Consider the following 17,766-nt stretch of genomic DNA (forward strand, 5'->3'; position numbering starts at 1 on the left):
CACGACGTGGCCGCCCATCATCGCCGTACCCGCCACGACGCCGTTCTGTATCACCCTTCACCACCGACGCTCCCGGACCTTCCCAACAGTCAAACTAGATAAAGCGGTCTGCAGCTACGTTGGAGGTCAGGCTGCACACTCATCACTATCCGCAAATCCTCCTCATTTAGGATCAACATCAATTGTACTCAAAATTAGAAATCACAACTTCACCGCCTTAGTCGATACAGGAGCCGCGAAGTCTTGCATTCCTGAACACATCCGCCGTCGCCTGCACGCAGTACTTACTCCGCCGTTACAAGGACACTTGATGCGCATGGGCAATGGCGATTTGGTTCCCCCCCTCGGATACTGCACCCTTACAATCCGGATTGGTAACAACCGTTACGTTGTTATGTTCATAGTGCTTCCTACCTGTATCGCCGACATCATCCTGGGATGGGACTTTCTGTCTTCAACAGAAGCACTCATTGACTGTGCCAGCCGTGAATTGCATCTCAACTCTTCTGATACTGCCGAGGTTGCTGCTGATGGTTCGCTCGTCACCCTGGTAGCCGACACTGACATACTGCTGCCTCCGTACGCTGCCACTGTCGCCACACTCGTACCGACCCTACCCACCGCAGCAACTTCTGGTCTCATTGAACCCATCTCTACGCAGCTCGTGACCAAGGGCATAATCATTCCCTATTCGCTTGCAACACTCACGAGTGGAAAACTTCAGTTATGGGTAACCAACTGTTCTTCCGAAGCCCAAATCGTTCCTTCCGGAAGTCGTGTCGCTACAATGCACTCAACAGTGCATCACCAATTTGCCAGTCTCCTCCCCACCACTTCAGACGCGCTCCCTACACCACCTGATATCAGCAAGCACGTGGAAAAAATGATCGAACACCGCCTACCACTGCACCAACGACATATATTAGCCCGTCTTCTTGCAGACTACGAAACCCTTTTTGACATTAACCCCGGAAAGTTGCCGCAAACTTCGCTTATAGAGCACCGAATTGATACTGGCGATTCATCACCCGTTCGAAGCCGACCGTACAGAGTTTCCCCAGCCGAACGCCGAGTAATTCAGACACACATAGATGATATGCTCCAAAAGAAAGTAATCGAACCATCTTCTAGTCCATGGTCTTCACCCGTTGTTCTTGTTAAGAAGAAAGACGGCTCTTGGCGTTTCTGCATTGATTACCGCAAACTAAACAAAGTCACAAAAAAGGACGTTTATCCACTGCCCAGAATTGACGACACTCTTGATACGCTCCAAGGGTCTTCATATTTCTCTTCCATGGACCTCCGAAGTGGTTACTGGCAGATTCCTGTCGCCAGTCACGACAAGCCCAAAACCGCATTCACTACTTCAACTGGCTGTATCACTTTAATGTGATGCCATTTGGACTTTGCAACGCTCCAGCCACCTTTGAGCGTATGATGGACTCTCTACTACGCGACCTTACGTGGAACATCTGTCTGTGCTACCTCGACGACGTCGTCGTGTTCGCCCCGACTTTCGACGAGCACCTACACCGGCTGCGTATGGTCCTGCAGTGTTTCCGAGCCGCCGGTCTACAGCTTAATTCCAAGAAATGTACGTTTGCCGCTCCACAAATCAAAGTACTGAGTCATCTCGTCAGTGCTTCCGGCATCAGCCCAGACCCCGACAAACTCCGAGCTGTGGCTGAATTTCCTGTACCACTGAAAGTGAAAGATGTCCGGGTCTTCCTAGGATTATGCACTTATTTTCGAAAATTTATTTGTGGTTTCTCTGACATCGCGGAGCCTCTCAATAATTTACTAAGAAATGGTGTACGCTTTCAGTGGACCAAGGAGCAGCAGGACTCGTTCGAGTCCTTAAAAATAGCGTTGACCTCTGCCCCCATCCTTGGACATTTCGTCGAAGGCGCAGATACAGAAATAAGAACAGACGCCAGCGGTCACGGTGTGGGAGCGGTTTTGGCCCAGACCATTCGAAATGAGCAGCGAGTAATAGCATATGCCAGTAGAACTTTGACTACCTCTGAACGAAATTTCTCAACGACTGAAAAATAATGTTTAGCGGCTATATGGGCAATTACAAAGTTCCGCCCCTACCTATATGGTTCACCATTCCGCATTGTGACTGACCACCATGCCCTCTGCTGGCTAGCAAGCCTCAAAGATCCAATGGGCCGTCTTGGACGGTGGTCATTAAAGCTTCAACATTACACTTTCACGGTTGTCTACAAATCAGGTAAACGCCATCTCGACGCTGACGGTTTGTCCCGATGTCCACTTCCCACCGATCCTATACTCCCATCACGCATCGGCACAGCAGACCCAGCAGCAGTCCTCGACAATGTCGACATACGATCGGCACAGCTGTCCGTTGCGTTGTTGAAACCTATTATTGACACCCTCCACGGCACTCTGCGATTCCCAACCCGTCGTACAGAGCGCCGCGCCCGCCTATTCACTCTTCGTGAGGGTGTTCTTTACAGACGCAACTATGATCCCCAAGGACGACCGTGGCTGCTCGTCGTGCCACGTCATCTTCAGAAATAACTCATTCGAATCCACCACGACGACCCTACAGCCGGACACCTCGGGTTCTCCAAAACATATTTCAAAATTCGGGGAAAATACTTCTGGAACGGAATGCAACGCACCATCACGCGATATGTTCGCGCGTGTCACCTATGCCAGACCAAGAAAAAGCCTACAACAAAACCGGCAGGAGCACTACGGCCCATCCCTCCGCCTAACCGCCCGTTCGAACGCATTGGTATTGACTTCCTTGGCCCATTTCCACTCTCGACCTCAAATAACCGTTGGGTAATCGTCGTCGTCGACTACTTCACACGCTATGCCGAAACAAAAGCCGTGCAAGCCGCCACAGCCTGCGAAGTAGCTACCTTCTTCCTGCACTCCATCGTGCTTCGTCACGGTGCCCCTCAGTACATAGTCACAGACCGCGGTACTCCATTCTTAGCTCACTTGCTTCAAGAACTCCTCCATCTCACTAAGTCCGTGCACAACATCACGAGTGCGTATCATCCACAAAAAAATGGCCTCACCGAACGTTTCAATCAGACTCTAGCTCATATGATCTCCATGTACGTCGCAGACGATCACAAAAATTGGGACGTCATTCTTCCATACGTCACGTACGCCTATAACACCAGCCGCCAAGCCACCACAGAATACTCCCCTTTCTACCTCTTATACGCAAGAGAGCCACTCTCAACCTTGGATACCGTTTTACCCTATGTTGATGACACTGCACATGACGACCACACCGACGAAGTTCTTTACCGCGCAGAGGAAGCAAGACAACTGTCCAGGATTCATACACTACAGACGCAGCAACATCAAACCCTTCGTCATGCCGAAACCCACACAGATGTCGCGTACCAAGTAGGCGACGAAGTTCTTCTCTGGACGCCGCTACGATCTTCTGGGAAGAGCGAGAAACTTCAAAAACGCTTCACTGGCCCCTTCAAGATCTTACGACGCCTCTCGTCCACCAACTACGAAGTTGCTCCAGTTTCGGCCCCTCGTGATCAGCGTTCAAGATCAACCGACATAGTGCACGTCGCACGCATCAAGCCCTACTACCGCCAAGCACCATAAACACACGTGCCGGCGGTCCGGCACTTTCCTCACCGGGAGGGTAACTGTTAGGAAAGACGACGACGTGGCTCGAGTGGCGCGCTCAAGTGTCGGCCGCAGAGTGCCCGCGCGATTCGATTCAGACTGACTTCGCCTGGCTGCGCTGCGGCACTGACCGTCATCTACAATCCTCCGATCATCTCATTAAACCTGCACATCGTTGCCTCACAATATAAATATATATATATATATATATATCAGTGTGTCGAACCGAAAAAAATACGGGTTCGGTTACGGTTCAGGTTCAGGTAAATTTATTTTGTTCCGGTTCAGTTCCGGTTCGATTAATTCGATCCGCGAACCGGTTCGCGAACCGGTTCGGGCCGCTGAACCGGTTCGCGAACAGGCTCGGAAATTATATATGACAAATTGCAACATCAAAATAAATTACAAATAAAACATCTGAAATCAGCACATACGAAACGGGATACATCGTAGTGTAAGGCTCAGGGATTTCTACCAGGAATGGTTTCTTTATGTGCACTCAAAGGTTGCCTCACCGACGTTTACGCATTCGGACTTCATCTAATTGGGTCCGACGCAGTAGCTGTAAAATCCGCGACCTCCTTACAAGCCGACTTACAAGTAGAACTCGCTAACTATCCCGTCAGCTCGGCGTGTAAGCAATTGAAGGAACAGTGGGGAGAAAATACAACTTTCTTTATTTGAACTAGCCTTCGCTAACTCAAATTAGACCCTTAAAGAAGTTTTCATTAAACAAGATACGGAATATGAAAAACACTTCACCGAACGCAACGCCAGAAGGACGTAATAGGATAAATATTAAAATAGAACAGTTAGCTGTCTCACAAATATGTTAGCTTCTAAGTGCCTATACGAAACCGGATGCATTATTATCAAACTCCACAGCCTTTTCTTTTCGTATTCCGATGGAAGCAATCTTCATTTTCGTATTCCGGTGGAAGCAATGTTCTAGAAACGTGTTATGAAATAAGCACACAGCAGCATTTAGGATTTACGAGATTGTAGGAAAATGAAATCCCGTGACGTGATTTCTTTTTTTTTTTTTGCACAGCCTTCTAATTCTCTTTCTTCTGTGCAAGCCGCGACCAGCGCAATACTGGTACCTATGTCAAGATTCATGGATGCAGCGTTTATATTCCTAAGACTGAGTGGAGAAGAAAAATATGTAAGCGAGGTGTGTGTCAGTTGACGGCACTTAAAAACCAAATGGCATTGATAGCACAATCATTGTCAACAGCGCGTGGCCGAACCGTTTTGACATGAGCCGGTAACCGTTATTTTCTTTCCGGTTCAGTTCCGGTTCGGGTTCATCGTGATAAAAATGTAACGGTTCGGGTCGGGTTCAGTTCCGGAAAAAATACCGGTTCGGTTCCGGTTCGACACCCTGATATATATATATATATATATATATATATATATATATATATATATATATATATAATTTTTTTTCTTTTTTTTTGGGGGGTGGCGTGGCCCTTAGTAAGTAAGCTTACTGCTAATTTGCAGGGGCTGAGTAGGGCACAATTTTAGAATCAATATAGTTAACGAGAGCCTAAAAAACGCACTGCGTGGCCTATTTAGTTCACACTCCGTGATTTGTCACTTGTTCTTCGGCGTAGTTATCAATTAATGCTGCGGACCCATTGGCACGCGAAGCGTCAATAAACTTCCCGGGTCATGTCACGGCGTGCATTTTTGGGCTCGTAGTATATACGCATTACACTCGTACAAGTGCTCTGAGAATCGACTTCAATAGTGGCTGGAAGAAAATCGAGTTAAGAATTAAAAAGGTGCTACTCTGGGTATAGCGTTCAACACTGCACAGCGATTCCGCCTCTTCTATCCGTCTTGCAAAGATCGTTACCCTATTTTGTTCGAATTTTACACTCGCCGGTCCCTTAATACGGTTGTTAACTGGGCACGTCCGGGTATAAGTGAAACGAATTGCCGATGTCGGCCTCTCGCAGGCGCCGTTTTTCCTTATTAAAGAACCCTGCAGGGAGGCACTCCTGATACCGACTTGCCGTGCATAGGCGTACGCCTCGAGCGCATAAAGAATTTACTGCCGAGCAAACGCGGGGATAATTTTCACGCATGATGGTGGGACGTACTCGGCGGGCAGCCGGCTGGCTTTCTATGGTTTCATCGGTGTGGGAGCGAAGGAAGTACGGAAGCGAACGGGCTAGATATTTCAAATACACCTAGCTTGTTCGTGAAAAAAATATAGATAATCAATTATGTGCTCTTAATTACCTAATCGTAATAAGCAATGCCACACTGTACTGAAAAACCTAGCCGATTAGGATGGCGCTCAATCGAAAAACTGGCAGATACGGAATCACTTAAAGCTAACGATTCCTGCAACTCAATTGTCTTGACTAGCTCACATTAGAGTTTGTGCAGAAATAGTATTTTATAAAAAAAAAAAAAATAACTACTCGCTTTGCAATTTAAAGGTGCATATGAACGGGGGAAAAGGCAGATGGCAATGATTGCATATTTCCGTCAGTCTATTCACAATCCAAAACGTAGTAACCTAAAAACATAAATCACCTTTAATTGACATATGCAGAGAACCAGTATAGATAAAATCTTTCACTCTGTGAGCAATGTGAGCCTCATAGACCTGGCGTCTTCTAGCGATCGCCCTGGTTTGGTCTCCACAGGGTTTGAGGATGAACATATCAGCGGTTGGATTTGAGAGTACATATAGGCTTCACGAACGCATTCTGTTCATCATCTTCTTAGTAACAAGATATTTTAATATTGTCGCCTCGAGTTTATTGTATGACATGGCAGCGCGTAATACATGTTCATCTGCCCAAGTGTATCGACCTGAGGCGAATGCACCCCAGGTCGGAGCACTTGGAGCGAAATCTCACGCGGCAGAACCCAGTGATCCTGCGTTTAATCCCCACATCTGCCCGTTTCTATCTGGATGAGCATCGTACCAGTGTGGGGTCGTACATCAGAACTGCGTGATGCACATTAAAGACCCCAGGCAAACGAACATAATGCAATGTCTAAATTTCTCATTACAGCGTAATCTAGTGTGGCTGCACCTCAAAGGCAGACAGATCTTACACTGTCTAAACACGAACGCCAAATTTTGGTTTTGGTTTTATGTGCTTAATAGACGTGGCTATATTAACTCATGCACATTTAATTGCACTGATAATACCTGGGGCCAGTAGATAGCTATACGTATAGCGTGTAATGTTGTAGAACAGTATAGAGAGGCAAACTGAGGAAGAGAAGATAAGGGAGGAGCTCGGAACGCCGATGCTCTGATTGGGAGGAAAGTGGCTAGACGCAGAGGCTACCTGCCTTCGTCTCTGCTCAGTCGTCAAAGGTGCTTGAACACCGAACACCGGCATCCGGGTTTGGAACGAGAGACACTGAACGAGAAGCAGACGACGGTCTTGTAAGCTCTGATTGGAGAAGACAGTGGGTATAAGCAAAGTCACGTAGCCTTTCTGTCCATCCGTTAATGCCTGCAATCAGAGCTCGGCTTTCCGACGTCCCTGCGGGCTCTCATCTGTTGCTCTACTTCCTCCGTTTATTTGCGTATTCTGTCTCGCCGAGCTCTTTAGCAAAAAAAGTTGCAATTGACCCGTTTTTTTTATTTTTTGGGCGGCTTTTAAAATTTTAGTTATTTATTTATTTATTTATTTCAGTACCCTCAAGGCCCTGGGGCATTACAGAGGGGAGGGGTAGAAGACAAATTTGAAAAACAAACAGTAGACTAACACTAGGAGCCAAGCACTAAAAATGTTTAAAAAAATCTGTAAACAAGTTAAGAAATTTATAGAACAAGGCGAAAAAACAAAGAAAAATATTAACACAAGTAGGCAGTCACCGGACGTTTAAGCAGGTCAAAGGGCGGTATGTTTACTAATTGCGCGGAAAGGCGATTCCCCTCCGAAGATGTTCTTGGAATAAAATAGTTATAATAGGCTGAGGTAAGGCAATGAGGAATTCCAACTTTATATTGATGACCTACGCGCGGCGAGATGAAAACAGGATTTAATATTCGTCTGTTTTTTTAGCGAAGTACTGGAATGATAAATTTGATAAAAAAGACACAAACGAGATATTTTTCGGCGTAAAGAAAGAGCAGGAAGTGATAAATTAGTTTTCATAATTGAGACACTAGACGTGCGATGATAGTTAGTAAATATAAAACGGGCACCGCGATTCTGTAGGGCTTCAAGATCAGTCACGAGAGTTGAGAGACCCGGATCCCAGATTGCTGCGGCATAGTCTGTTTGGAACGGACAAGGGGTTTAAACATTAGTAGTTTTACGGACACTGGGGCTAACCTAAAGTTTCTCTCTATGTAACTAAGCATGAAGTTAGCCTTGGCGATAATGTGGTCAGTATGTTTTCCAAGACATGGTATACGTGATGTGCACCCCAAGGTACTTGTAGCATGGTACAGTTACAAGAGGAATTTAAAAAAAAAAGTAAATAGAAGATATAGTGATTCGACGGGAGATATTCTTTGCTTTACATTTGTTAGTATTAAGGGACATTTGCCACAAATCACACCAATCAGCCACAGCTTGTAAGTCATTTTGAAGAAGGGTGATGTTAGTAGCTTTAGTGAATTCTCGATAAATTACACAATCATCAGCGAAGAGGCTAATAGATGATGATACACACAATGGTAAGTCATTTACGTAAAAAAAAGAAACAGAGGCCCCAAGCCAGACCCTTGCGGTACACCAAAAGTAACAGGTTTCATAGAAGAATTTACATTGTTAGCATGTACGAACTGACAACAATTAGTTAAAAAGCATGTTATCCAAGACAGCACGTTGGGATCGGGATTGAGTTGACTGAGTTCAAAGAGTAAACGTTTATGAGGAACTTTGCCGAAAGCTTTGCAGAAATCTAAAAAAAAAGTCAATCTGGGATCCAGGGTCAACAATGGAAAGCACATCATTAGTGAAGGTCAGTAGTTGAGTCTCAAATGAAAGGGATTTGCGAAAGCCATGCTGGGATGGAGAAAAGAAGGAATGAGTGTCCAAGTATTTAAACAAATGAGTGTATATTATGTGCTCTAAAAGTTTGCAAGGCGTGCTGATTAAGAGATGAGGCGATAGTTAAGAGAACTCTGTTGATCGCCATGTTTATGAAACGGAATCACCTTCCCTATTTTCCACTCCTCAGGCAATACGCCAGCTGCAAGAGATTGCTCAACAATTTTGAAAATGTAAATTGCGATATAATTTTTAGTATTCTGAAGGAGTGTGGAGGTGAGACTGTCAATTCCAAAAGACGAGGATGTTTTTAAGTTATCAATCAACTTTACGATTTCGTCCTAGTGAATCAAAAGAGGATCCATAGGCAAAAAGTTTTGATTGGGGTACACAGGGTGGGAGCAATCATCATCGACAGAACGCTTTTACAAAAATGCCATTTAAAATCCAGGCACAATGGTCATTTGGACTAACAACACCATTATTAGTGAGCGAGATATCATACGTTTTGTTTCCATTCATAACACGCCAAAACTCTTTAGGACTGTTAAGTAACATGGATGGTAAGGTCACATTAAAAGATATTAGTTCAGCATCCCTGATGGCTAGTTTATAAATATCATCAGCTGCGTAATATATTTCCCAACGTGCGTCAATACAAGAAAGCTTTGCAGAGCGAGAATTAATTTTATGAAATCAACATATCGTAATTGATCATATAAATAAACATAAATATATTTTGGTTCTTTATTTGCTTATATAGCCCTATATTCGGAAGTTTTATAATAACATCTTGAGACTCGCGTACAGTATGCCCATTAACCTACTCAGCCCATTAACATCTCAGACCATTAACTCCGCTCAAATCGTCGAAAAAGCAGAGTCCTGATGGCACTCAATTGCGCGACTACGTGGGGTGGTGAACGGAACGCAATTTCCGCATTGAGCATTCGAAGATGGCGACGATGTCAAGTCAGTCAATTAAGTAAATATATTTTGCATGAAAGTTAATTAAAAGGGTTTTTTTTGCAATACAAAAGACATTTAGTTTGCGAGGATTGTGTTAAGTAAAGCTTTTTTTTTTTTTTTTTTTGGGGGGGGGGGGGGCTGAATGATAAGCTTTTTATAGCCTATGTATTTTTGGATGTATATGCTGTTGCACTCTGCGTCTCATTTAACCGAAATTTGTATTGTTTCATTTGAATTTCCGGCAGATGATATTAGTCAGGCAAACAGGTCTAACTTATAATTAATATAAAGTTCTATCAATCCTGTTTTGTTCTGGTTAACTTAAGCATTCTTCTTTGTTCATCCGGCAATTGCATGATCACGACAAAGGACGGCTGACGAGATATGGGAGGCTATCGCTGGGCAAGACCCCTCGGACATTGAATTTTCGGACTATAAAGTCGATTTTCCGATACTGAAAACAGCCGATCCAGATGCATTCTTGACGATTGATGAGTTCATTATAATGTAATAAGTGTTTGTTTTTCTATGTTAAAGAGCCATCAAGTGAGGACGACTCTGATAGCGAGCCGTCAATAAGTGAACAAAAAATTCCCTTTTGGTGCAAGGCGCTCCAATTATGTCTCTTCCGAATATACCCGATACGCATCACACTTAACCTGATTTCTGTAAAAATTAGAGACCTTCAGACTATTTGGAAAAGTACCTTTCTGAGACCACCTATCGCAACATGCATGAGATGTGAGAGGTGTCATACCATCAAAGAAAAAAAAGTATTCTGAACAGCTTCCCGCGGAGATGAAGAATTTTATGGGACCAACATTTCTGATGAGTTGCTTGGGCTACCCACAAATCCGTCTATACTGGGCTTGGCTGACACAAGTTCCAGCAGTCGCAGATGTTCTCACACGCAACTGGTTCTTCTTGCTGCGGAGTTGCCTAAAACTTATGAATGGCCTTGATGTCGCTGATGACGAGACACAAATCTGTAGGTCTTAGAAGGGAAGGTCATTCACTGCAAATATCAGGCCAGCTTTCCTCCAGCGGCCGAGAAGCCCGACAGCAGGCGTCTATGAACAGATGATCATTTTATAGGAGTGGCAACACTAGAGATGGACACACTGTTTACAAACTAGCACGTGCTTGCTCACACCCGATGTAGGCACTGCGCGAGCGCAGAAATCAGATTCCTCTGAAGGAAAGCTTCTGCGCATGCGCCGTGGCGACAACAGCGACACCGCAGAGGCGTGACGTCAGCGCCGCGTGTTGGTCTATAAGAGCATGTGGGTGGAAAACCACACCCCGCAGGACTCAATAACTTTATTTTTGCCAGTTCAAGTGGATTGGTTCTAGTGTTCGAGTTTTGTCAAGGAAAGTCTTTTTCTGACGTCCGGCTTTTCAGAAATTGGTGTGGGTGATTGCGCTCTTGCGCTCTGGTGCGCGTCTCGAAATCTATGCCAGCAGTGAGCGCTTTTTTTTCGATCGGTACTTCACACCACAGCAGTACCGCTGCGTATCCCTTGCATGCCCAATTATCTGCGTGGAACTGGTACCATTACACAGAGCAGAATCCCAAATGCGGCGAAGCTTTCTAACGACAAAAGTACAATAAAGAAAAAGGAGGATCCTTTAGTCACAATGTGAATGTGGCAGACGGCCTTTGTCTTGCGAAGAGGGTTGATAACGAACCCATCGCATTGGCTTGCAGACATTGAAAGGCACCTAGTTTGAACATGCAAACGGTGGTACAAGAAGAAAGCCTACCAGAATGTATCTCGTCCAGCCGTAGTGGAATATTACAACAGTTACACGGGTGGTGTTGATCTTTGTGAAAGAATGCTGAGTCGTTATCCCACCACGGCAAGGACAAAAAAGCGGACTGTCCGAAAGATTCCGTTCCTTCCAGACATGGCTTCCATAAATGCGCGGCTTCAGTACAAGGATCAAGGAGGTCTTTTGGAAGTTCCTAGAAAAGATCAGCGGAAGCTCCTTGACTTCATGCTGTCAATTACACTTAACTTGCTGACAAAAGAAAGCAATGATCATGAGAGCGGAGATAAGCTTCCTTCAAAGCGCCCTGACATGAAGACGACGTATTCGCCTCCTGGTGCAGTCAGGACCCGGGTTGCAAGGCACATTCCGGGACTTTTCTGCCAGAAGTGTAAATCCAGATGTCACAATCCGGGGTTTTTCCAACGCACAAAGTTGCGGTGCACGTATTTCAATATTTGTTTCCAATGACTTCTTCACAAAATTGTTTGAAGATTTTCCGAAGCTAGAAACATTTATAAAAACACAATGAATGTGGTGTTTTTCAAACTCATAGATCCTTGAAGTTTTGACGGTTTCGGTGTGCACCAAATCCCAAAGTGCATAATGTTGCACATTGCACGGTCAGCAAAGTGTAAATTTTCACTTTTGGGAGTTATTATATATTGATGAAGAGAGCCAATTGCTCATAAATATATACCTAGCAATAAGGCTGAGGGCACAACAGCGCGGAAAATCTCTTGCTGATATTAGCAGCACTTGGCACAAACAGGAATTATCCCGACTCGTCGCATATGCACTAGTGCCGCTTACGCGACAACAGTAACATGTAAATAAAACATTTTTCTGACTTTGAGATACTGGTAAAACAAAAAGTCACGTGTCAGAAACGAATTAGTGGGAGAATGCAGCAGGTTAATTTACGTTTTTAGTTCGGGTTTAATTTTTTTCAGTACCAATAGCAGCGGTCGCGTTGAATTTTGTCAGTACCAACAGCACAAAAAAAATTTACAACAATTGTTACGAAGTATATGTGAGGTGCGTAATACGTTTTTGTTACAAGACTTCTGTTTTAAATACAGTTGGCTGAGAAAATATAAACGCCGAAGCAAAAATTTTAAATATTTCTATATTTCAAATTTAATAATGCAGGCTAATACAGGCAGATAAGCATTCCGCCCTAATGAGTCTTGTTGCCTTTTAGACCACAATTGCTCTTAAATTATTTTAAGATTTTTTTAGTAATGATACAAAGCAAAATACTCACAACTATTATTTTAGCATGCAAGCATGTCATACGGATATTGCGTTCTGACCACTCGAGTAAAAAAACCTCACATCTGCAAAAAATATAGGTGCTTTATTGACACTGTCAAGGAGATGCACACTCCTCGATATTGCCAGTACAAAAACACCTTTGACACGTTTTCTCGTTTTACTTTAAAGAGGTAATGGATGGCGTCAAATTTTGTCTCTCACGCTAGTACTCCAACTGATCAGCCTCCACCACTACAAAAGTTTTGATGACAGTCCTTCAATTTGGCGAGAAACACAAATAATAAACCGGCGATAGCTTGTTCCCGCTAAGAGTGTCGCGGATCGTACATGGCGCTTAGGAAAGATTTTATTATAGTTGTCAATTTCACTTTTTATTATTTCACATAAAAAGAGCAGTTGAAATAAAAAAAAATAATGAGCATCAAGGACAAGTATTTATTCGGAGTAAATTTAAAGAATATTTGCAGCGCGTTCCTTGTTATTTTGGATCCTGAAGAGGCGCCCTACTATAGCGCGCCCGAGGGACTTCTTTGTTGCATATCATTTGCATTTTCAACCCCCCCCCCCCCCCCCCCTTGCCACCCTTCCAGCCTCGCGTCAGCAGCCCACGCCGTACCTTTAGCGCACCACCACTGTTCCGAGGCACTTGAAGTCTCTCTTAGGTTTGCTAATTCAGTAGATTTCGATGACGTTTGGCAAAGATCTAATCGGAACGAAATGCTTACTTTTAATACCTGAAAAGGTAATTAATTACCTACGTAATAGAAACAGTGCGAGCATCATGAAAGTTGCCCCCTGACAGAAACTAATACAACGCTACTCGTTCTCCTCTGCCAAGTGTAGTTTCCCTAGAAAAAAAAAATGACCGATGTTTGGGGAACTGCACTTTATGTTGAAAAAAACTTTGAACACTGCAAACGATTAATATGCTTCAAGATAACGTACTCGTGAATGATAGCACAAAAAAGCGATTAATTAACTTCCTTATTGCAATTTTTCTCGGTGTTACACTATAGAAACCTAAGGAGAAATAAAAACAGGAGAAGAATCTTCGTTTTTCCTCATGCAATTTGCAAACAATCGAGGAAAACGACGTCACGTTTCGACACATCTATCTGTTTAAGGGTGCGAAGTTGCACCACCACGCTTCGCCGGCATAAATATACTTCTGAGTTCACGTTAGTAAATCCCAAAGTAATTAAATTCTTTAGATTTGATGAAATGAGAAGAAAAATGGAGCAGGGGCAAATGCGTTCATTTAAGAAAAGCTCCACAGATATAAATCCCCGCTATCGTTCAAAAAACACTTCCCACGTAACCGTAGTTCAAGCCATGTTAGTCTATGCCCCCGTTTCGCCTTCAACGCAATCAACCTCTCTCGCGTAAATTGTTTTTTTACACCTTGTCTAAATATTTATTATGATTCATGGCTTCAAAACAATATCAAAAGCAATGTAAACGTATATCTTTTTTTTTTTTTGCCTCCGCCAAAACGAGTTCAACGATCCCATTAACAAACCTTTGTGGTTGGCACCCTCTACAATCATAACGTTAATCTCGAGAATCTACAGGGTCCGATCGAGAAAAGTAAACCCTACTTTTCGGCCCGCATAAAAAAACTACGCATCGCAGAACGCTCAAACTCCGCCGGAATGTAACCCTAGCGGTCCAAGCAAGATGCCAAAGTTTCAGAACATGAGCTTACCTGGATCAAAAGATAAAAGAAAAAAACGAGAAATCTCTACGGGGAGGCTCCGACCACGGAGAGGTGCCGACGGAGGCCGTCTGCTTTGCGTTGCATAGCATAGGTGGCGCCACCACCTATGCGGGTTGGCGGGTTATCACGGGCATCTCCCGGGCTGGGCGGCAAATTCGGAATTGTTCTCTATCATTTCTGAAGTTTCACTTACGCACGCACTGCTTTCCACAGCAACGGAAATAAAGATTACACGCTCTAATTTGTGATACCTCGGTGCATTTGCTCAAGCATAACATTTCTTCATGCTAATTATTTTAGCAGATGTCGTCTGCTTTGCTCTTCGCAAACCCGAACACCGGTGGTGGCGCCACCTATGCGATGCAACGCAAAGCAGACGGCCTCCGTCTGCGTCTCTCCGTGGTCGGAGCCTGCCCGTAGAGATTTCTCGTTTTTTTTTTTTTAACCTTTTGATCTAGGTAAGCTCATGTTCGGAAACTTAGGCATCTTGCTTGGACCGCTAGGGTTATATTCTGGCGAAGTTTGAGCGTTCTGCGATGCGTACTTTTTTTACGCGGGCCGATAAGTAGGGCTTACTTTTCTCGATCGGACCCTGTAGAGTCTAACATAGAGTCACTTTCAAACGTGCGCATCGAGTTTCCCTTTGATAAGTTGGCGATGCGCATGAACATATTCGATGCAGGATTTACTTAATCTTCTGTCAACACACAGCGGTTCGTCGACAGTTTCAAATCAGGAATTAAAATTCTTGGGAACAACGGTTTAGAAATATACGACGGAGAATGTGCCGGGTAAAATTTTTATTTGAAGGTTTTTAGCATTACCTCTGGCATTTGTGTCACTCAGTGTAAAATTCAGCTTAACTCGAATGAGTCCAAATGGAGTATATTTTTTTTTCTGCTCGTGCTTTCTGCAGTAGCTTCCTATACGAGGATCACTAAAAACCCTTTAAGGCACTCGTTACCTATTCAAGATGCTTTTATTCTAGTTATTATAGAGATATATATTTTAAGTACTTCTGGGCACTGCATGGAACTATCCAGCTTTCTAAAATGATATTGAAAGCACCGGCGCCACTGGGTATCATGCACCGTATGTAAATGCTATTCCTATGCTGTGGCAGCATTTTCAGGTATCGGAAGCAGCCGTCCCCGTAGCTTAGTTGCTCGCCATCAAGGGCTTGACGCTGTCACAAGCGTATGAGATCATAACTGTAGTGCGAATGTCTTATACGTTTTAAGGGCGTGGCTGCAAGGAAGTTATGTTTGATGCTAGCATAGCGGGCTGATGTTCTGTCCTGGTGCAGCGGAATTTGTGTCCACTCATACCTTTGTCACCTCTCATCATTTTCTTGTGAACTTCTGGCGGCAAAATTGTTGTGTGCCGTTCCACAGAAACTGCGCTCAGGCTTTCGAAAGGAATACGGGCTACTTGTCCATTGACTGAGTGGAATGTTGCCTGCTTTCTTTCCGACAGTTCTTGGCTTTCCACTTTCTTCCGGACAGTTGTTTCAGACAGTTCTTGTCCTCAAGATATTCAGAGGTGGGTCTCTCAAGGAAAGACCCAAACAAGCGACTGGGGTTTTGTTTTGGAATCATGCAGTGCATCCAAGTATAGTTTACCGTTACAATATCATGCACACTTATTTTAAAATCTAAAATTAATTGCATATTTTGGCACCCTTCTACTAATGCCAGCTTTTAAGGTTCCGTCAAATTGAGTGGCGCCCAGAGAGTTTAGGTTTTTTTAGGCCGATTTGTTCCTACCGAATCGATGAAAAGCCTATCGAAATATTGTTAGGGCTCAGGGCTCTTTTAAACGCACCGTTACTCAACTGTGCGTCCTTTCTAGAGATCCTTTCCACAACAGCAAGGTTTTCTCCAGTCTTGAACGTAAATGATCTGCCAGTGCACTCGCCGACTTAGGATAGGTGCGGCAAAGCTTAGATACACCGAACCAACAAAACGTTGTTGCCCCTGAAAGCTCAGCGTGACAAAAACACGTGATAAACGTTCCAAGATATTTTTACTTATTTACACCACTTTTGAAATTGTGAAGTATCGCTTGAAAATCCGTCTTTCGACGTCCATAGCCGCAAACAAAGGAAAGGACGTGTCGTAATATGTCGACGTTTGCGGCAGACACTAGAACGCGTTCTGGTAACCTGTGGGCCGATTGAAAGCTAGTTTTGCTGGGAAAGGGAAAGGCTTTCACACGTAATTTATGCCCGCACTTTTTTTATGTTTGCCACATCTCAGAACATTTCAAGTGACCCTCGCTCAGGGAAAAGACTGAGACGTCTGTGCCACAGTAGGCCTTCAAAGCTGGAAGAGACAAAACGACCGAAAATAAGAGAAAAAGGGTATCGAGCTAAACCATACGAGACCAAAGTTTTTCTTTCTCTGATGTCATTTTCCTTTGAGTTTCCTTTAAGTGTCCTAGTTAGAGTCACTTAAACATTAACGTCCCAACATAGCATAGAAAACAGCAAAGCTTCCGCCTTAGTATTTATTTTTACGCGGATGTTTTATGTTATACCACATGTGCAACACTGATCAATGTTGATATCATAGCAAGCGTAAGCCTTCTTTCTTCCTTTAATCAAACTCGCTCAGCCGAGTAGCACATTTCAACGTCGCCGCTGTTTCCTGTGTCCAATGCCCTCTTCTAAAATATATTTTTCCCGGGGGACATCGGTCTTGGCGCTGCGTTGCACGCGAACTCGCACGAGATACGACACATTGATAAAGCGCTCAGCCGGCGTTGTCGTTTCTTTCCAGCATCGGCCGCAGCCTTTCTCCTGGTGGTATTTTTGTTGCCCTGGGCTTCGCACAAGCGGGCTAGTGTTTGGTGTTTTCAGTCTTTTTTTTTCTAATCGTGCGTTTTTTTTATTGTTTTTTTTTTGTCTTGAAACTATTTTTTCTGTTTATTTATATGACATTATTATTTGTCGTTCTTTGTTGTCCTGGTATTTGTTCTCGAGATAGGGTTATATGCAGTATTTTTGTATTAAACCCAAAACCTTGCAGCGTATATTTTGTATTCAATTTTGTGATAGTTTGCCTTTTATCGCTGACTAGACTGCAGGACTGGATGCAATCAGAGGAGCGCGACGTTGCCAAAAAGCATTACGAAAAACCGTTATGCGACGCATAAATTTTAAAGCGAGATATTAGCCTAAATCTCATAAATAAAGCAAACAAGCTGCATATTCAGCGTCTTGTGAGCCCCAGGCGATTACTAGGCTTGTAGTCTATAGTAATTGTGGCGCATATAGTGGTAGTGTTTTGGAGTCTACGGTGACCGCTATATTAAATTTTCACAAATTAGTAACTAAATAAATGTGGCTAAAAGTGAGCAACCAGCCAAACAGATTGCCGTGTCAATATAACGTTGTGGCGTAATTAA

General features: G+C 43.9%; 1 protein-coding gene across 1 annotated transcript; it reads left to right on the forward strand.

Annotated features, from left to right (window-relative positions):
- Positions 1-394: 394 nt before the first annotated feature.
- LOC121833320 lies at positions 395-1,165 on the forward strand (the record flags this gene model as incomplete). Its single annotated transcript, XM_042286510.1, has 1 exon — positions 395-1,165. A coding segment is annotated over exon 1 (771 nt), but the record flags the coding sequence as incomplete, so codon positions are not given.
- Positions 1,166-17,766: the final 16,601 nt, after the last annotated feature.

Source organism: Ixodes scapularis, unplaced genomic scaffold (genome assembly GCF_016920785.2).
Source record: "Ixodes scapularis isolate PalLabHiFi unplaced genomic scaffold, ASM1692078v2 PGA_scaffold7__128_contigs__length_106722199, whole genome shotgun sequence".
Taxonomy (NCBI): domain Eukaryota; kingdom Metazoa; phylum Arthropoda; class Arachnida; order Ixodida; family Ixodidae; genus Ixodes; species Ixodes scapularis.